The sequence below is a fragment of the Musca autumnalis genome, unplaced genomic scaffold (assembly GCF_047663935.1).
Source record: "Musca autumnalis isolate F117 unplaced genomic scaffold, ASM4766393v1 scaffold_3, whole genome shotgun sequence".
Taxonomy (NCBI): Eukaryota; Metazoa; Arthropoda; class Insecta; order Diptera; family Muscidae; genus Musca; species Musca autumnalis.
The window spans coordinates 76,089,294-76,109,738 of NW_027411866.1; the positions used below are offsets into that span (position 1 = coordinate 76,089,294).

The 20,445-nt window shown below is 34.5% G+C and overlaps 2 protein-coding genes and 2 long non-coding RNA genes across 5 annotated transcripts; 2 read left to right on the forward strand and 2 right to left on the reverse strand.

The window, feature by feature from the left end:
• Nucleotides 1–358: 358 nt before the first annotated feature.
• Nucleotides 359–5,954, forward strand: LOC141398930 (mitochondrial ornithine transporter 1-like). Its single transcript, XM_073976743.1, has 6 exons — nt 359–613; nt 690–758; nt 2,739–3,103; nt 3,172–3,253; nt 5,344–5,449; nt 5,528–5,954. Exons 1-6 carry the CDS (start codon nt 607–609, stop codon nt 5,817–5,819), a joined length of 921 nt encoding a protein of 306 aa, XP_073832844.1. The 5' UTR covers nt 359–606; the 3' UTR covers nt 5,820–5,954.
• A 1,521-nt stretch (nt 5,955–7,475) lies between these two features.
• On the reverse strand, nt 7,476–10,387 carry LOC141398935 (FAST kinase domain-containing protein 5, mitochondrial). Of its 2 annotated transcripts, XM_073976751.1 has the most exons (5): nt 9,277–10,387; nt 8,432–9,212; nt 8,194–8,366; nt 7,748–7,836; nt 7,476–7,681 (listed from the first exon to the last, which is right to left on the reverse strand). In XM_073976751.1, coding segments are annotated over exons 1-5 (1,947 nt in total). In that variant the 5' UTR covers nt 10,180–10,387; the 3' UTR covers nt 7,476–7,680. The 2 variants fall into 2 exon arrangements, with proteins under 2 accessions (XP_073832852.1, XP_073832851.1); XM_073976750.1 differs by lacking the exon at nt 7,476–7,681 and having other exon boundaries at nt 7,747–7,836; nt 9,277–10,302.
• Nucleotides 10,388–12,535: 2,148 nt separating this feature from the next.
• LOC141396384 (uncharacterized) lies at nt 12,536–13,857 on the forward strand. The gene is made up of 3 exons (XR_012411149.1): nt 12,536–12,735; nt 12,799–12,970; nt 13,034–13,857. It is a non-coding gene; the product is annotated as an uncharacterized lncRNA (long non-coding RNA).
• On the reverse strand, nt 12,642–19,122 carry LOC141396383 (uncharacterized). The gene is made up of 7 exons (XR_012411148.1): nt 18,829–19,122; nt 18,434–18,770; nt 18,055–18,370; nt 17,664–17,972; nt 17,380–17,577; nt 13,268–13,340; nt 12,642–13,201 (listed from the first exon to the last, which is right to left on the reverse strand). It is a non-coding gene; the product is annotated as an uncharacterized lncRNA (long non-coding RNA).
• Between the last annotated feature and the right edge of the window lie 1,323 nt (nt 19,123–20,445).

Genomic DNA, 20,445 nt, shown 5'->3' on the forward strand with positions numbered 1-20,445 from the left:
TTTTATCTCTTCAAGCATGTGGGATGCATGAACTCTTCCCTTCCATATGTACACAAAATGCCGATAAAAGATCAATCTCTGGAAATCATAAACCACTTAGTTCAATGAATTCTTGCTTAGAACAAAACACAACTAGCTGATAACGCTGGGAACCAACTAACGCTGCGTCCAATGAAAAAACGTGTTCACTCTTCTGACGCAATTGTTCTGATAACAGATGTAAATTATTTCCAAGAGAACTGCTGGCATAGAGAAAGAGTTTCAGTTTCAGGGTGAAATACCAACAAAACCGAAAAAGAGAAATCCAAGCGTGTGCTCTCCATTTGAATAGCAAACAGTTTGTTTATTTCAGCTCTTCAGTCTTTTCAAGTTCAGTTCATTGATTAGTTGTGTGCCAAAAGTGTTCTGGGGGAGTAGTTTGTTTTCCCAAATGTAAAGGCAAAAAGTGTATTGTGATTTTGAATGATAACTAGATTGTGTCGTCGTCGCTGCTGACTGTTGTTATTGTTATTCCCAAAAGGAAATTGTAGTGCAAAAATACAATACAAATATTTTTTTAATTTATTTTCTTATTAATACAAAATAGAAGCAAAAAAGTTGTCAAAAATGTTAGGTATGTATGTCAACAATTCAGTTTATCTTATTCTATATTCAATTATTAATTATCCAAACCATTGTCTATCCCACAGATCCAAATGTTCCAGCTTCGGATAGCAAAGTGCGCCAAGGCTTCATCGATTTCACAGCTGGTTCTTTAGGTAAGTACATTTGCGAATTACTCTTTTTATTGGTTTTTGTAATTGTTAGCCGCAAAGGCGTTAATAAGCTATGGAATTCGCACCCCTGAGACCGACAGATACTTGATTTTATAGTTAATTTGCTGATTCCTCAAGTATATTTGAGACGTTTTCTAAAAGAGTTGTAAAGCTATTGATGTATTCATGTGAATGTGAATTTGAGAACAACTACTTAGTTTGATTGCTGACTTGTTGTTAAGAGAATTATTAGTAATTTACACAATTTCCAAACGAATAAACTATTTAACAATTTCTAAAGTTGATGAAACCAGAAGATCTATGTGGTTTAATATAACAAGATAATGGAGTCTTCAGTTTCTTATTAATAAGAAAAAATATGTGTGTTAAAAACGTTATAGGTAACTAGATTTTCCTCAGAACTTAACCAATACAAATCAATAGGTCGGCTCAGTGCTTAATAATAAAAGAATATAGGTACCAAGTAACGTTCTGAAGACTACAAAAGATCATAGGTACATCAAGAAGAGAACTGACGAAAATTTGAACATGTTGTAAAAATGCTAGTTTTGAAGAAGTACCTGCTAGTGAGTTGGTAAGTCAAAACCAAAAGAACGGCAAATCTACAATTTCACGGCGTCCGCGAATGCACCATTCCTGCAATTCAATTACAACCATCTCCGAAACAAATTCAGCAAAATTGTAGAAATTATAAGTTATTGATGTAGTACAACGATACTACCAAGTACAACGTCACTTGTACTGGAACTCCGTCCTAGAAAGTACCCGCGCTTCGTCAACGTGCTCCGACGCTGGTACAGAGTTTAAGATGAGATTGTCAGATATCACTATTGTGGAATTCACTTACAACTTTCTATCATCGCCTACTGTGTGTCTAGAACTACCTCCACAAACATCCCTTCTACAATCTTATGGACATGGGAGGTCTAAAGGTTAATTATCACCTATCAGGCAGGCTTGAGTAGCATTCACACTGATGATAATCGACCAACCTTCCCCCATAGCAGTAAAAAAGCGGCGGCTTCCAAACGAGAGTAGTTTTAGCCCAAACAAATTGACAGCGATACAGTCGCCTCAATTTGTATTGGGCCCGAATTTAATTGCGCAGCTAAACCTACTCATCTGCGATTACATCAATTATAAGAAAGCCACATGCCCCAATTTCAGAAACAAACTGCTATGCCCTTTTTTGGTCGGGTCGTAGAACGGATTTTTTGGGACATGATAATTGCTGCATATGGTCGCTAAATACTTATCTAATATACGAAGTGTGAAAAAAAAAACATTCTCAGCAGAGGTGGCACCACAGCGTTGTTAACTTCTTCGAACCAACCTCAAAAACCACAGCTATCCGAAACTTTTGTATCATCCAAATCGATGATCCGGATGAAATTTTAATGGTAATGCAGAAACAGCTGGATGTGTCGGTGGTCGAGAACCTTACAAAAGGCATCTGCCTTCTACTACCACCTTCTGCTTTCCCAAAGTCAACTGCCGATGCAAAGAAAGGATGGCAGCAAAGGCGAATGATGCATGAAGTGGGTATGATTAACATAGGTACCTGCCTTGAGGGCGTAACCTCACGGTGTTCTCAGCACTGGGTTGAATACAAGCAGGCCACCAACGACCCTAATCGACTTTAGTGGACAATCTACATGATTCTACCATTACAGCAACAATGGCATGTGTCCCAGGTATGTCAGGAGTGATCTTCATGATCTAGAAAGGGAGGTCCATCGTTAGTAGAGAGAGACTCCCTAGAACAACAAGCCTATCTGTCGGAAACTCATTTTTTTAATATTGGTACTAGGTCCCGTCCATATCTACAACTATATGGAAATAATTATTTGGAAAATTAATTAACTGTGGACTGTGGGTATTAGTTCAATCTTCAAAAATTACAGAGTTTGTCAAATCACCACCTAAAATTCACATTAATTTATCGGCATCTTTCTTTTATAGGTGGCGCAGCGCAAGTATACGTATCCCAACCTTTAGATACGGTAAAAGTAAAGCAACAATCATTCCCACAAATGTACAAAAATATGATCGACTGTTTTGTCAAAACTTATCGTAATGATGGTATCTTTCGTGGTCTGTATGCCGGTTCTGTGCCAGCTGTAATTGCAAACGTTGCCGAAAATTCGGTACTGTTTGCTGCCTATGGTGGTTGTCAAAAAGTCGTTGCCTATGGCATGAAAATTGAAGATGTCAAAGATATGCCCACTGTGGGTCATGCATTTGCTGGATTTTTAGCAGCCTTCTTTTCAACATTTACCCTTTGTCCAACGGAATTGGTAAAATGTAAATTGCAGGCTTTAAGAGAGGTAAGTTATTTAAAAAAGGTATACATATTTGATTTCAACATAATTTAAATATTTTTATATATTTGCAGATGCAACAACATAATCCCAAAGGTAGTAATAATTTGCCAATAACACCTTGGAAATTAACCAAACATATTATGGCTACTGAAGGTAATGTCAATGTATTTTGTTGTTATCAAAAATATACGAGATTTTCAGTTGTTTGAGAAGTGAGTTAGTATCAGTTTGCAAAAAACAAAAAAGGAAAACAAATCTTGAGATTAGATATGGCGTATTATAGGAGAAGTGCACAACGGATTTTGTAGGTGTGTCTAGTCCGTTAGCTACAGTTTGATAGATTAGAATGCCACTGATATTTAAAATTGCTACTCTAAGTGGTGTGCTTTTTTTAGATGCTTAACATGAATTAAATACAATATACAGACATATATTTTTTTATAAAAATTATTCATATTCATATTAGGTTTAGGCGAACTCTTGCAGTAACAATAAATCAAGTGACAACTAACATTTTTAAAGTCAAATCATGTTTCCGAAAATTTAACTTTTTCCTATGGTAGAAAGTATAAAATCTCTTGGCCAGCCAAAGTTAGGTCTCATTTACATGAAACAAGTTTTAATAAAATGCATCATTTAAGTTATAAATTCCATTGAATGTCCGTCAAATAGATGACAAAGTAGCCCCGAATTCTTGTTTTAGGTGCCTGCGTAAATCAGGCTTTAACTCGCTTTTTACAAATACATACAGTGACACAGAAAAGTATACATACACCCTATAAAAATGCAGTTTTGGCTAAATCGTTAGGTTTTTTACAGCAACAACTGCACTGTGTGGCTCCTTGGTGACAAAATAACCATAATTACACAAATTTATTTTAATCTAATGCGTATATTTAATACAATTGAAGAAATTCAATTTTCACAATACAGAAAAGTATACATACACCCCAAGGAAATTCGCGCATTATCGTAAAATTCATGGAATTAATAGCAAAATTTATACATTTTTTAGTTTTGGCGAATGTCTCTGGGTGTCTGAGATATATTTTAGAGAAAAGAAAATAATTTTTGGGGGTCAAATGCCGTTATTTAGGGTCAAATTTCTTATATACCTCGTTAAAGCTGACCCTTGCTTAATTTTTTGCGTTTTTTAGGTATTGTACTTATAAAAAGCACAAAATTAGTTTCAGATTGCAAATCTTGAGACCCAAGAAAGCTTTGGAGTTGTTATTGAGCAAAATATTCCTTCCTGGACGTCGATTAATGCACTTTTTTCCTCAAATTTCTCAGGAAATTAATATATTCCGCTGAATTCCTGGCGCAAATTACATACAAAATGCATTGAATTGCCTTGTAATATGGTCTGATACAATCCTTGGGCATTAATTGAATCAGAAATGAGACATATTTTGTTACAAACCTGTTCCCAAAGCTTCTAAAGCAACAAAATATAAGCACTACGAAAAAAGCATGAAATTTGTACTGTGAACAACGTCGTTTTCGTATTATGATCATTACCGTTACTATAGGCGCGAAACGTTTCGTATAATTGTACATTTCTGAGTCAATTTATGCCCAAGGATTGTATCCGACAATATTACAAGCCAATTCAAGGCCATCTATATGTAATTTGCACCAAGAATTCCGCGGAATCTATTCACTTTCTGAGAAATCTGAGGGAAAACGTGCATTTATCGACGTTCAGGAAGGTATATTACGCTCAAAAACAACTTCAAAGCGTTCTAGGGTCTCAAGATTTGCCATCTGATACGAATTTTGTGCTTTTTATAAGGTACAATACCTAAAAACGCAAAAAATTAAGCAAGGGTCAGCTTTAACGAGGTATATAAGAAATTTGACCCTAAATAACGGCGTTTGCCCCCCAAAAATTATTTTCTTTTCTCTAAAATATATCTTAGACACCCAGAGACATTCGCCAAAACAATAAAATGTATAAATTTTGCTTTTAATTCCATAAATTGCACGGTAATACTCGTATTTTCTTGGGGTGTATGTATACTTTTCTGTGTTGTGAAAATTGAATTTCTTCAATTGTATTAAATATACGCATTAGATAAAAATAAATTTGTGTAATTATGGTTATTTTGTCACCAAGGAGCCACACAGTGCAGTTGTTGCTGTAAAAAACCCAACGATTTAGCCAAAACTGCATTTTTGTAGCGTGTATGTATACTTTTCTGTGTCACTGTATATAAAATATAAATACATTTCTTTTACAGGTATACCCGGTTTCTTCCGTGGCCTGACATCAACGTTTATGCGAGAAATGCCTGGTTATTTCTTCTTCTTTGGTGGTTATGAAGGAACAAGGGAGTTCCTCAGAAAGTATGTAAATTTTTTCCCATTTCCATTTCATTCTACATTTTTATTTCTAATAATCCATATTCATTTCCATTACTACAGACCTGACCAAACCAAAGAAGAAATTGGTGCACTCAAAACAATGTTGGCCGGTGCCATTGGCGGCGTTACACTGTGGGTTAGCATTTTCCCAGCTGATGTCATCAAATCACGTATACAAGTTAATAATCTAAAACGTTCAATGACTTCAGTGGGTTTGGAAATTATGCGCAAAGAAGGATTTTTGGCTTTATACAATGGTCTACTGCCGTCAGTGTTACGTACAATACCAGCTACTGCAACACTCTTCTTAGTTTATGAATTTACCAAAAAGACCCTGAATGAAATTTTGTGACCTTGAGTTACCAAATAATGCATTTATTTAGTTTTTTACGTATGTATGTATATTTGTTTTTGCAATTGTTTTTATTTTTTATACACTGACTATATAAGTTAATAAATGAAGAAACACATCTATCTATATATAAAAGAGCTTGGTGATGAGTGAGTGACTGACAGATCATCGCCCAGACGAAACGGCTGAAGCTAGAAGCTTGAAATTTTGAGTGTTTGTTGCTATTGGTGTGTAGGGGTGATAAAAGGCTTGGTTTTTGGAAATTCGAACTGGAAGGGTACGAAAAGTACTAAAAGGTACTCAATATGGTACCCTTTGTATTAGCAAACGGGAAGAGCTGGAATTCTGAAATTTGGAATAAGGGTCACTGATGGAGAGTTAGAAAGATGTACCAAAGGGTTTTTGGAAATTCTCCCTATAAGTGTACGAAAAGTTACTAAATTTTGTACCAATTGTATATTTTTAACGGATACAGCTAGAAATTTGGTATGGGAATCAAGGCTGAGAAGTAGTTTTGATGTGAAGAAATGGTTTTGGAAAGTCGTACTTATGTGTACGAAAAGTACTAAATGGTACTAAATTTAGTACAATTTGGGTAATCGGATAGAGCTATAAACATGAAATTTGGAATTAAGATTACTGTTGGAGTGGATGCTAGAGTTATGGAGGTGGTTTTGGATTATGGAACTTATATGTATGTGCGAAAAGTACTAAAATTGGTACAATTTGGATTTTAGTGAACGGATAGAGCTGGAAAGCTGGGGCCTAATTATGTGATTCGATATCGAGTTGTTTCGAACCGAGTACTCAAAGTTGGGATGACAACATTCGTTATCGAGTAAAATGATCGAGTTATTGAGCATAAATTTGCGAAAAATTACTCTTTGCTAAATTGCCTATCGTAAACTTACAAACAGAAAGATTTCATATTGTCTTTTTGTTTAAAATGTAAAAATGGTTGTTTGTTGTCGGTTTATAAAAGAAAAATAAAATTAGTGATTTATTTACATTATTTTACACAATATACATACAAGAAAAATTGGGAAAAGTCCTCTGCACTCGTTTAAAAAATAGAAATAAAATTAGAATTAAAATAAATATACAAATGTATGCATTCATTAGCCAAAATTTACTGTTTGCAGTCTTTAAATATAATTAGAAAAAAGTAAGCATTTCAGCAAAAAAATTAATATCAATAACCTTTTTTATAATAGAATACATCCGCCGTTGTTTAAACAAGTAATTACTAAATGAAAGATTCTCTCAGAAAGGTATGTAAAAACCCACCAAATTCTCTCTCATTTATTTTGAGAGAGGACCATTAAGGTAGATAGATGTATTAGCAATCTGTTACAACAATGTCAAAAAAGTTTTGTAAACATAGACAATATTCTTATTTCATCATTTCAAAATTATTATTTAATGTATTGTTCAACAAATTCCACAAATATTTACATTTTTAATTCAAAATTTTGGTTTTTAGTTGTTGTTTTAAAATAAACATCATCTACCTTCATAATATTTCAAGGTTTTGCAGCATATTTGTGCAAAATGCCAGGTTGCTTCTTTGAGATGTATACGGGAATGACACAGATCCTTAGGAACTATTATTTTTTCTTTTTATTTCATTTCACTTTTTTTGAACCAAAGAGGAAATTCTTTTGGTTGTGGTATTATATTATAGAATAGCCCTTTCACAGCCGATGTAATAACATCTCGTAACAATTTAAAATGTCCCAGGACATCGGTATGTCTGTAAACTATACTCACCAAAGAAGTTTTGGCTCTTTACAATATCTTAAACTGCCACTCTTTTTTTAGTTTAAAGATGTAACACAAAGACTAGATGAAGTTTCATGATCCTAAGGAGAGCAACAGAAAAGTATTTGTTTAGTGTTTAAACATATTTTTTTGTATATCTTGCTTACTATATTTTTATAACAGAAGATAAGCGCCTTTTCACAAATTGTATACGATCCTGTCGAGTTTCCAATGCCCGCCATTCATGCCAATATATCTGAAATTAAAGAAATGATATCGATTAAAAAAGGAGAAAGCTACTATTAAGGGACAAATAACGAAAACAAAAGTCCTCAGGGTTGGAACAATATCCAGACTAATTAATGTTAGAGAAAATATAGAAATCATGATAAAAGTTATACAGTGAAGGCATTACTAATAAGATAAATTTATTAGCAATTATTTGTTGACAATCGAATTATTATTTATCTAGTAGCTGACAAAGATACAAATACTTCCAAACTCCGAGCTAATAGAATAAACCATTATGGATTGATGTAAGGTTAAATCACAGCGAGGAACATGGTATATTTTAAAATATGTAGCCTCAATGACTTTTTTGTAATATACTCACCACAACCGGTTTATGGCCCAAAATTTCCAATTGTTTTAATTTCATATCAAATAAGCCAGTATGTCGATCCTTTCCTCTAACCACATTATTCCAACCAGCAATAATCAAGGCCACCGTTTCAATATCCTTATGCAATTTATCACCTAACAGCTGTTCCCGGGTCAATATAATACCTATAAAATACAAAGTTTTAACCTGAATAACACCACTTGCACCAAAACATCAATATCACACTTACCACTATAATCCTCGGGACATGTTTCGGCCAGCGGAACTGTCTTACGATTCAATCGATTATAACATATCACCACATCAGCTCTTTCGTAATTTGGTAAGATGTGTTTCAATTCACAGTGGGGTAAAAATCCAGCTGTCATTTCTTTCATTTGCAATAAAATACGATCGGTTGCATTTAATTTGTACTTTGGGTTATTGTCGGGTATGTAATGTGTCAACATTTTACCCATTGTTTTGCGATATTTATCGGCCAATTGATTGCCCACATAATTATCATTGGCCAAATTAACCTTTACAAAGGTATCCAAATTGAAAACTTCTCTGCTTACTGCAAGACTTGAGCCCACAGCATGTTTTAAAAATCTCCGATCCAATGCTACCGAAAGCATTTCCTTGTCATAGAAACCTCTTAAACTAAGAAAATGAAGACAATTTGTAAAACATTTGGGATGTTTCATTATTTCATCAATGCGTTCCTTGAGAGAATCTAAAATTGTCTGACACAACAAATCCTCAATTTTGTTGGGCGTTTTTATATTGAACAAGGCAACAGCTAGGGAAATTCTTTCCAAATCCTTAAGGCGGGTATTAGACATTTCACTGTGAAATTTATTGAGGATTTTCTCAATGATTTCCTCATGGCAGCATTGCAATTCACAGCCAAGCAGGGCAACATGCAGACTTGTGAGTAAATTCATATCATCAAACTTTTCTTTGCTAATTTTATCCAACAATTTCATCATAATATCGACTTGAGGTAGTTTGGAACTATAACGTAAAACCTATAAACAAATATATTATCATTTGTAGATACTATTTAAAGTACATATCATTTTTTTTACTTACCTTTAGTATCGCCACAAATGTTATTTCATCCACGGTGTCCAGTTCATTCATTAATCTTTCATATATGTAATTGACTAGCTCAGGATTCCTTATAGGTGTTTGAGTTTTAAAGAAACCCATTGACATAACTCCCAACTCTCCCAGAGTCATGTCTTTGGCACACTTGGCCAAGTTAACTTCAAAATCAAACATATCGAAAACTGTGCGACGCATTACATTACAGAAGAACATGGTCTGGACCAATTGTGAAGGTTGCATTTTTATAACTTTTCGGCCCAATTTACGCAGCGCTTCCCAAACATATTCACAAATGCGAGCTAAATTCAAAGCATACCATGCATCGCATACCATCAGCAACTCATCCGTTGACCACTTTTCAATTCGACGACAACATTCTATATCCAAAATATTCCATAACTCCACAAAATTTTGTTCCCGAACAGTTTCCTCTTGTGGCAGCATGGTCAACGCTTTAAGAGACTCTTTCAGCTGGTCATCGCTCAGCAGATGGATGCGATCACAAAATTGTTGAACAAATGCCGTCAATGCATTATTCGAAATCAAGGTATTGGTTTTATGGCAGTAGTGGCACACTCGTTGGAAATGTTGAAATATTTCTGTTGTACTGGCATTCTCGGGCAGGCATTTTACAACTTCATGGAGTTCAAACGATGAGAGATCTTTGCTGAGAGTAATCGCAGTGGGGAATATTTGATAAGGCTTTAGTGAATCCTCCAACACTTGATGTGCATGTAAATTCTCTCGGTCCATGTACATTTTGGCGAAGTTTAACGGCGCCAAATGCATTCCCCTCGCGACAATTAAAGGTGTTGTTATTCGATGACATTGCTGAAAACGCAAATTATTCGTAAAAATACTTTTTAATAAGTGTCTAGGAAACATATTTGCACTTTTATATTTAATTTTTAATTCATTATTTCAAGTAAAACTGCGGTATTAAAAACAATCTCATCTCATGCTGAAACGACGATTATGTGGAGAACAGCTGTTTTAGTTGTAAACAGAGAATAGCTGGAAATGGAATGGAGCATGGTACAATTAGAAAGGTAGATGCCTCAGCCCAGCTGATCGAATCTAAAACGTCAAAAAAACTAGGAATTCGCCATGAAAAATCAAAACAAAAAACCATATGATTCAGTAAGAAAGAGATAGCATGTCTACACTTATATAGACAAAGAACGTTTTCACACGATAAGGTTTGCCTGCTCAAAAACGTGGTTTCCGTTTTGACTCTCATTCGTAATTTTCACATCTAGTGTTGCGTTTTTGAAGTCATTGTATACAAGCGTACTTTTTGAACAAAAAGAAGTACGGTTTTACATAAATGTACCAAAAAGGTTTATGTGAGTATTGTCACTTCTTACAGCATTTAACACAAAAATGAGTATTTGTTTACATTTTTTTTCTTACACATTTCGCACACACACATTCTTAATTTTATAAAAATATGTGAGGAAACAGTAATTACTATACCATGATCAGATTTACATTAGGCAATTTTTCTTGATGGATTTTTTCGTCCCCTTTTATACAAACAATTCTGTTCGAACATTTTTCTTTCAAAACATTTAAAATAATCTCAATTACGAAAACTATAAAAGAAATTAATTAAAAATCATAACATCTTCTTGAAGTAATGTTTGTATTATTATTAATATCCAGGTTCCTAGGTGGAACATAGGGCCAATGTTTGTATAATACAAATTAAATAAAAAGTATTTCTTGAACGAATTTATCAAAAAAGTACTTTATGTACGTTTTCGTTCACTTACTTCCACATTTTGTTTCAACACTGACACAATTTACGAATGAGAACCAAAACGGACAACGCATTTTTGAGCAGGCAAACCTTATCGTGTGAAAACGTTCAAACACAAGCGATAAAACGAGACAACAAGAGACCATTTGTCGAAAATTTTGACAGTTTACATTACAAAAAAGTTGCTTTGTTGTAGCAATTCGCCGATGCACCTACCTTTCTAATTGTACCATGCGTGGTACAATTAGTCGGCTTTCACACAGTGTCGTTTTGACGACACCATTTCGCAGTTTCCGTTTTGACGTTCATTCGTAGATGTTGTCAGGGTGGGAAAATGTAGTGCAAGAAAACGTACGAAAAATAACTGTTGATGTGAATTCATACACAATATAATAATTTTATTGTACTCATTTATTATTTATTTTACCTGCAATGATGTTTTTCATCAGAATCAATCAATACACATATTTTGTAAGCTCTATTTCAAAATATTTCATTAAAACATTTTTGTACATTCGGTACCTGAATAGTACGCTTAGGTAAAGATGTACGATTGGTACAAAAATTCCGCAAAAATGCAACCCTGCTTACAAAAAAATACGAATGAAGCTAAAACGGAAAGCAAGAAATGACGTCGTCTCCGTGACGAAAGTACACTGTGTGAAAGCCGACTTACTTAGGTAGAAACATCGGCGAATTGCTACAACAAAGCAACTTTTTTGTAACGTAAACTGTCAAAATTTTCGCCAAATGGTTTCTAGTTGTCTCTTTTTATCGCTTGTGTTTGTACAGTGAAGTGAACACATGCTATCTCTTACTTACCGAATCATATGGTTTTTTGTTTTGATTTTTCATAGCGAATTCCTACGTTTTTGACGTTTTAGATTCGATCAGCTGGGCTGAGGCATCTACCTAAGTAATTGTACCATGAACCCGTATGATTCGGTAAGTAAGAGATAGCATTTCTAGAGAACTTGTTCTTCTTCGTATGGTTCGACGTTATAACCGATAGCAAAATTCAAATATTTCACAAAAAACCGACGTTACAACCGATATGACGGTATAAACGACGACGTTATAAGCAATTTCGACTGTATTTGTTTTATTTTTTCGAGATACATCTACCTGTTTATTTACAGTTTGACATTTTGTTGCGTGTGGCACTCAATTAAATATGTTGTTTATAAATTTAATAAAAAACCCAGCAGCATGTCTCAAAGGTGTTGTGTGTTGCTGCCGGCGAATAAAAAAATGAGCAAACCGGATACAGTAGGCGGCCGGTTCATTGGTAAAATCCGTAGTGTTGCCAGCGTAAAAGCAATTGACGAAAAAATGCAACACTGAAGGGGCCTATAGGTGTCTATAGATTCACAGTGGGACGTAAATGTTGGGTTGAAAATGGAAACGATAAATGTCGAATAATCCGCGAAAATGGGAAATGTGGAAAATCGGCATGGGTTTTGGCAGTATAAAAGGCGTAACGGGGAAAATATCTCTCCTATTTGTCTTTGGTGTTGTGGTAAAGAATCAGTTTTATTATAATTAATAAACATAAAGTCAACCTCCAAAATAAAAGAACAGTGTAAACAGTTTAATTGTTACACCAAAGTATTGGCGTAGTTTTTATTGTGTTTTGGTGGTGCCTGTTTTGATATAGGCTTTGATGCGAATAAATACAAGTAAGAAGATTGTTTTGCCATTGTAAGGCTTATGTTTGAATGTGTCATTTTGTTTTATTAAAGATATCGCCAACTCCAACGGCAACCAAACGCAAAGAAACTCTGTCCCCTCCAAGTATATGCCTGGAGGAGGTCAGAACAATTTAATGAGGAGTCTTTTTAAGTGCTCCGAAATAGTACAATATTTATGGCGAGATCTTTAATCTGTTAATGGAAATTCATACAAATCTTAATGGTAAAAGAATCTTGGTGTGATCCGAAAAATATTGATGAAAGCCTCCGTTTGGAAATCTACCAGTTGTTGATGTAAATCTGACGCAACAATTTATTAGAGAACTCGGCCGCCATTGCATGATTATTTGTGGATGAAAGGATTTAAGATTCCTCTGTTTATATTTGGTGGCGAAAATTCCTGGTGTTTTTGGATGATGCCCTTGTCGTAAGAAAGCAAAATACACAGCAACGCCTGAAAACAAGAAGTATTTTAAAAATTAAATTCAAGTAAACCAGGTAAAATTGTTTGTTTTTATACCAAGTGTTCTCGGATGCCAAAGTGAGATAATGGTTCACCAACAACCTTTGCGCCATAATAAGTAAAAAAGAAACTGCAAAGAAGAAATAAATTTATTAATTATTGATGACGTAAATTAACATAAAATGATAAAAAAATCATAGAAAAAATATCTAATCCAACTAAAAATATAATTTAAGTGTGTATGTCCGTAGTTAGTTCTTTAGAGTATAAGTGGTTAAATTAAAGAATTTTGTGAGAGTTTCTAATGCCAGGAACAGTGCGTGGGTGTAGGGTTGCCCCGAACATGCAATAGGACTATTTTTTTTACATTCTTGTGTGGACATATGGTAACGTCCAATTTTCCTCCGCTAAGAGAGCTCTTTTAGGAAGGTATTGAGATAATTAAAGTGGCCGGAATTGGCAGAAAGAGAAATAGTCTGATGGTAAAAATGGCGGTAGCCTGAGTTATTGACTCACGAAAGAAAAGGCAGTTAGGAATTCAGAGCTTGACATATTTATTGTTTTTTTTTATGTTACTTTAGAATAAAAAAAATCATTATCAACTATGAGAATAAATATTTTAAATGTTTGATTGTTTGTAAAAATGAGTCTTTAAGTGTTTTCTGTAAGAGAGGAAGATAGGGTTATGTTGACGTGAGGTAAGTGTGTGTGGAAATTGGGGCCCTTTAATATTATGTTTTGTTTTTATGCCAGGATGAAAGGGTCAAGGCAGGGTGGGCAAAGTGGGGGAACGATAACACCAAGTTCCTTCACCATGTTTGTATGTAGTGTAGTGTCGTTTTGTTTGTTTTTATATTGAGTCCCTTTTCATTTATTGTTCGACCCCTAGGGCTGATGGTGGCAGGGTTGGGAATCCCCCTGAAAGTGATGCCCCGGACTGAGCAGCTGGAACCCCACCATAGCGCCGCATTAGGCGGTATGTACCAGTATGGCGCCCAAACTAAAAGTAATTGTCCTATCGTCCAATAAATAAAAGTGCAATGTAACACCAGCACCGCTTCGAAAAGAAAATTTTTTACGACGAAGGACATTAAATGTCAATTTTGTGCAATTACACCGAAGCGCAAACCCATAGACCGTAGGGTGAAATAGTTAAAACGTGAGATCGCATTTTCTATAGTCTAACGGATATTGCATCCACTTTTTTTTATTAAAAATTGTGTTAATTGTGCAATATTTAATTTAGGTCATTAGAAAATTAGGATGTCTCGTTCCATTTTATAGGGTCTATACAATAGCTCTTGTTCGTCAATTGTAACAAAGATTGTATTGTGTTTATGACCTGTGTTTTATGTCTCCGTGTTTTATTTATAATCAAATGCAATAGACTAGGGTTAACATGGGGGTAGTGCAATATCTGCTGCGATGAGTAGGTCGCAGACTGTATTGCACCAATAACTCTTAACGCGAGATCTTTTTTCGACAAAATAGGTAGAAAAATGCCGCGGTGTTATCCTTTAGAAGTTTAGTGTTCAATTTCATGTGTAAGTCCAGTCTATCAATACAACGTGATGACCTATTTAGGACACTTAAATAATTCAATGCGTATTTAAAATTGAAAAAAAAAAAGAAACCACACAATTTACCTCACTAGCAGCTGAAAATATACCCTATTACCTCATATATGTATGTAGTCTGTATTCGTAAAAAGAAAATAATTTAGTTTGTCTTAGCTTGTAACTTATAAACTCATTATAACTAACCTATTTAATTTAAGTTTTCTTTGTCCTAAAAATTAATCCTATTAACCAATATGAAGTAAGCTAAAGTTGCTAGTTTATTAGTAACCTTCAATTGCGCTTTTAAATATTTCCACTATTACTGTGCTTTGATATTGATCTAAATTTAATTACCCCACGATTATGATCATTAACTTTAAAAATGCAGAATACAAATAGCGATCCCACAGTTTGGGTTTTATGTGGCGCCGTCATAAATAATGAAGCGTATACTAGTGCGGAAGCTAGTTTTGCCCAACCGATTTTACCAATAAATATGGTTTCTAATCAAGAAGACTTTGTGAGAAGTGTGGTTCAAGAAAGCCTGGAACAGTTCAACGCAAACATCCAGACTTTAGTACAAGACAGCATGTCCAAAGAGATGGAAAAGTTATATAGTGTCCTTGATAAACTTTGTGATGCTATTAACACATTGTCTGGTGATGATCACATGGCTCCCCAAAAGGTGACACCCCAGTCGTATCCCAATGAAATTCAGACACACCAGATGGAACCTAATGAAAATAATATATATCCCAGATACATAAAAATCCAAAAACTCAATTGGTACCAATTGGCAACACTGCACCGCAATCATTGCCGGTTAACAAGATCATACCTCAACCCCAACACAAGGACAACGTCCTAAATCCAAATCAGGGGACTAGAATTGAGTTACTAAAGAAAACGAAGTCACGAGGGAAATTAACAGATACATTTTTTCATGACAGCAAAATGATTCGTTCAAAATTTGAAAACCCAGTTTTCGAATTGATTTCTCTAGTTAAAAATAACTTTGCTAATAGTGTTTGTATTTTGAAGGCACCATATCGGTACACCTTAAAAAAAAAAAAAAAAAAAAAAATATTTTGCTATTTGTGTAGTTTGGGTTTTAATCAACAGAAATCAGAAACTAAATATTTTTATTATCTTTTGGTGAGCCATAGAAACGTCCTAAATTATTTACTGGTAATTGTAACAAAGCCAATAATTCTGTGATATAGTAATATAAGTGCAATATAGGTTAAGAAAATGAATGTTTGTGAACGTCCATTTTTTGCCTTTTTGCATTAATTTATTATTAGTAATTACTGACTTTGTTATATTATACACATATCTTTTATTAGGCTAAGAAGTATCTATGAGTGCCCGGCTTTTTGAGACTAACAGGGTGTGGGAGTTCCCCACGTTGGGACAGAAACAAACAAAACGACACCCATAAATGTACACCAAAAAGTCTTGCAGCTAAAACTGTTGAAAAACACATTTTGAATAAATTTCTGGAATCTTCATTCATCTGGTATTTTTAAATAGCATCCCCAAACGTGTAATAACAAAATGCGGTGCAATCAATTTTGGTAAATGGCTATACACCTTCAAAGTCACAACTAATAGAATTAATAACTCTTCATATTTGTAATTATTGGGTGTATAATTCTGCATAAATGTATAAATAATAATAATAAAGGTATAAAAAGAATAATCCAACAATAATCAAAATTAATTGAAATATTCCTCGAGTTAATTTCCCACAGATATCAATTACTAATATTTGCTTTACATAAAATAACCATAACCCACTTCAAACAGACGAAGTCTTTGTTTATGTTTGATTCGTGAGCACGAATTGCCTATCTATTACTACATGTACAATCACACACAAAAAACGCATCCACAATTTTTTTGTTGTGTATGCTAACCAATGCGCCGCAGTATTCTCGCAAGCAGTTGCCCACACATTTGTTTATGCCATTTAGTTCCTTCTTATGCGTTTCAAATATTCCATTATATCAGACACCGACAGCAAATAATCAATTTGAATGTGTGCAAAACAGATGAAATCATTTAATTAAGTTTATAACCACCTATGAACAATACATATGCCTATCCATTTTACTGTGTGTTCAAACACACGAAAAAACATCCACAGGCAGATGAATCAGGTACCAGTTTTTTGCTAACCACCGCATTTCAATATTCGCGCACACAAGTGTACATAAATTTTCTAACCATTATTCATGGCTACAACAATAAACACTGTTTTTGTAAACACACAACATAACTCTCTTTGAGACGATCTTTTGAATTCATAAACAACACAAAATACCCCTGTTAAATACCTAAATGTTCAATGAGGGAACTAAATGTATTCTCATAGACACTATTGTTCACAATTGTTTTTATTACCCCATAACACATCTGCTCAACATGACCGGTTGTATTAAGAAGTAACTTATTCACAAAACAACCCTATTCTTATCACCAGTTTTACAACTCAAATTCCTATGGTTTCTGTTTATTTTTTTAATTAATGGTACCACAATTGTTATACCACTCTGGAGCACTCATATAAATACACACACCATAATTAACAATACAAAAAAGACTCACCTGAAATCTATTGATATGTTTTGCCTCCATTTAAAAATGTCCTGCTATAATTCCTTGACATACTGAATTAGGCACTGATGGAATCCAGAAACAGAGACAAATGATGAAAAATTATCCACTGTAATTTTTATGAAAGTCTCGCCAATGGTAGAAACAGGTAGATTTGTTATGATAGGCCAAACAAAAACACACAGATGGCTGCAAATAAACAAACATATCAGTACATTTAAAAATATATTTAAATCAGTCACCGCACAAACTACAGAAAAGAAAAGTTGTCCTACCTGTCCTTTACTATTCTCTCGCGGACGTAACTCCACAAAACATCCTACATTCCCTCCAAGCTGGAATTTGTCCGGTTGAAAAAATTACAAACAGGTAGTTTTGTTGGTGGTCCAAGTGTGGGTGAAAGGCAAGGCTAGAAATTATTCCGTGTGTATGCATCACAATTGAATGCCTTTTATAATGATCAAATGGTCGTTGTATCCAAACAAATTATAGAGAAACTGGCTTATAATTCGGCCTTTCATAAAAGAAGTATGGTATAGTAATCCATAATAATGCGAGGTGTTCATGAGATGAAGAAAAAAAACCTGAAAAGAAACAAACAGATTAGTATAATGTAAAACACAAATCACATCACTGAACAAACAAAGAAACAGGCAAATCATCTACCTGCAATTTTTGGCATCTCTCGTCAGAGTACACACCGCGAAACATCCTCACAAGCCCATTGGGAATATCTCCGGTTGTTAATATTTGTGTCATCCATTTTTTGGGCGAAAGCAATGTTAGCCAAAACTATTCCGTGTGCATACACACAAAGCAGACAATGGGCAAGAAGTTTCATAATTTGCATATGGTCGTTTGTTCAAGCGGCTGTAGAAAAGGCAGGAATTCCAAAATAAATTACAAGTTAGCATTCCATACAATGCGTGTGAGGCGGGATTCTATAAAAGGTGGAGGTGACCATCGCATGAAAAAGGGAAATCTAAAAGAAAAAAAAAAATATTTGTTGAATAAAATTAATAATATATGAACATTCTTTACTCACCATCCCGAGCCATCAATTAGTTTTTGTTAAACTTGTTGAGCAAGAGTATTAAAAGTGTAGCATATATGGAGGCGCACAAGTAAAATGTGTGTAGATATGTGTATAAAGGTTATGCGTTGGAATGAATGGTAAAGTATGCACACACATTCATAAGATCACCGGTAAAGTCATTGCAAATCTGCAAAACTGTCATCAATGAGTGCACAGACACAAACAAATTCACATATATATGTGTGAATGGTGAGACATCATTTTTTTGGTATACCCACGCTACTTTTGTGCGTACACAAAACTGCAAACAGTAAATTTTCATTCAGCAGGAATGGCAAATTTGTAGCTGAAAAGGAAATCCATGTTATTAATATTCATCAAATAATTGATATGCACATGCTTACTTTTATTCCAGAATCCAAAACTGGGTTTATGTTGTCCACATGGTTTCATGGTCATTTGAAGGGTGTTCTCACCCGTTTATTTCAGGTTATTTTAGCCATCCTGCAGGGAAATTTTTTAGGAACACTTCCATATTCACGCACATCACCATTTCCATCGATGAACTCGGGAATGGTGATGTTTTGTTGCGTGTGGCACTCAATTAAATATGTTTTTTATAAATTTAATAAAAAACCCAGCAGCATGTCTCAAAGGTGTTGTGTGTTGCTGCCGGCGAATAAAAAAATGAGCAAACCGGATACAGTAGGCGGCCGGTTCATTGGTAAAATCCGTAGTGTTGCCAGCGTAAAAGCAATTGACGAAAAAATGCAACACTGAAGGGGCCTATAGGTGTCTATAGATTCACAGTGGGACGTAAATGTTGGGTTGAAAATGGAAACGATAAATGTCGAATAATCCGCGAAAATGGGAAATGTGGAAAATCGGCATGGGTTTTGGCAGTATAAAAGGCGTAACGGGGAAAATATCTCTCCTATTTGTCTTTGGTGTTGTGGTAAAGAATCAGTTTTATTATAATTAATAAACATAAAGTCAACCTCCAAAATAAAAGAACAGTGTAAACAGTTTAATTGTTACACCAAAGTATTGGCGTAGTTTTTATTGTGTTTTGGTGGTGCCTGTTTTGATATAGGCTTTGATGCGAATAAATACAAGTAAGAAGATTGTTTTGCCATTGTAAGGCTTATGTTTGAATGTGTCATTTTGTTTTATTAAAGATATCGCCAACTCCAACGGCAACCAAACGCAAAGAAACTCTGTCCCCTCCAAGTATATGCCTGGAGGAGGTCAGAACAATTTAATGAGGAGTCTTTTTAAGTGCTCCGAAATAGTACAATATTTATGGCGAGATCTTTAATCTGTTAATGGAAATTCATACAAATCTTAATGGTAAAAGAATCTTGGTGTGATCCGAAAAATATTGATGAAAGCCTCCGTTTGGAAATCTACCAGTTGTTGATGTAAATCTGACGCAACAATTTATTAGAGAACTCGGCCGCCATTGCATGATTATTTGTGGATGAAAGGATTTAAGATTCCTCTGTTTATATTTGGTGGCGAAAATTCCTGGTGTTTTTGGATGATGCCCTTGTCGTAAGAAAGCAAAATACACAGCAACGCCTGAAAACAAGAAGTATTTTAAAAATTAAATTCAAGTAAACCAGGTAAAATTGTTTGTTTTTATACCAAGTGTTCTCGGATGCCAAAGTGAGATAATGGTTCACCAACAACCTTTGCGCCATAATAAGTAAAAAAGAAACTGCAAAGAAGAAATAAATTTATTAATTATTGATGACGTAAATTAACATAAAATGATAAAAAAATCATAGAAAAAATATCTAATCCAACTAAAAATATAATTTAAGTGTGTATGTCCGTAGTTAGTTCTTTAGAGTATAAGTGGTTAAATTAAAGAATTTTGTGAGAGTTTCTAATGCCAGGAACAGTGCGTGGGTGTAGGGTTGCCCCGAACATGCAATAGGACTATTTTTTTTACATTCTTGTGTGGACATATGGTAACGTCCAATTTTCCTCCGCTAAGAGAGCTCTTTTAGGAAGGT

What these genes read in the sequence shown, in the direction of transcription:
- LOC141398930 (XM_073976743.1), top strand. An exon ending in TTTCACAGCTGGTTCTTTAG is followed by an intron (nt 759 to 2,738) that starts GTAAGTACATTT and finishes TTTCTTTTATAG; the next exon opens with GTGGCGCAGCGCAAGTATAC. An exon ending in ACAAGGGAGTTCCTCAGAAA is followed by an intron (nt 5,450 to 5,527) that starts GTATGTAAATTT and finishes CCATTACTACAG; the next exon opens with ACCTGACCAAACCAAAGAAG.
- LOC141398935 (XM_073976751.1), bottom strand. Translation starts at nt 10,179, where the DNA reads ATGTTTCCTAGACACTTATTAAAAAGTATTTTTACGAATAATTTGCGT. An exon ending in CATTTGTGGCGATACTAAAG is followed by an intron (nt 9,213 to 9,276) that starts GTAAGTAAAAAA and finishes ATTTGTTTATAG; the next exon opens with GTTTTACGTTATAGTTCCAA. An exon ending in TGGGCCATAAACCGGTTGTG is followed by an intron (nt 7,837 to 8,193) that starts GTGAGTATATTA and finishes CTTTAATTTCAG; the next exon opens with ATATATTGGCATGAATGGCG.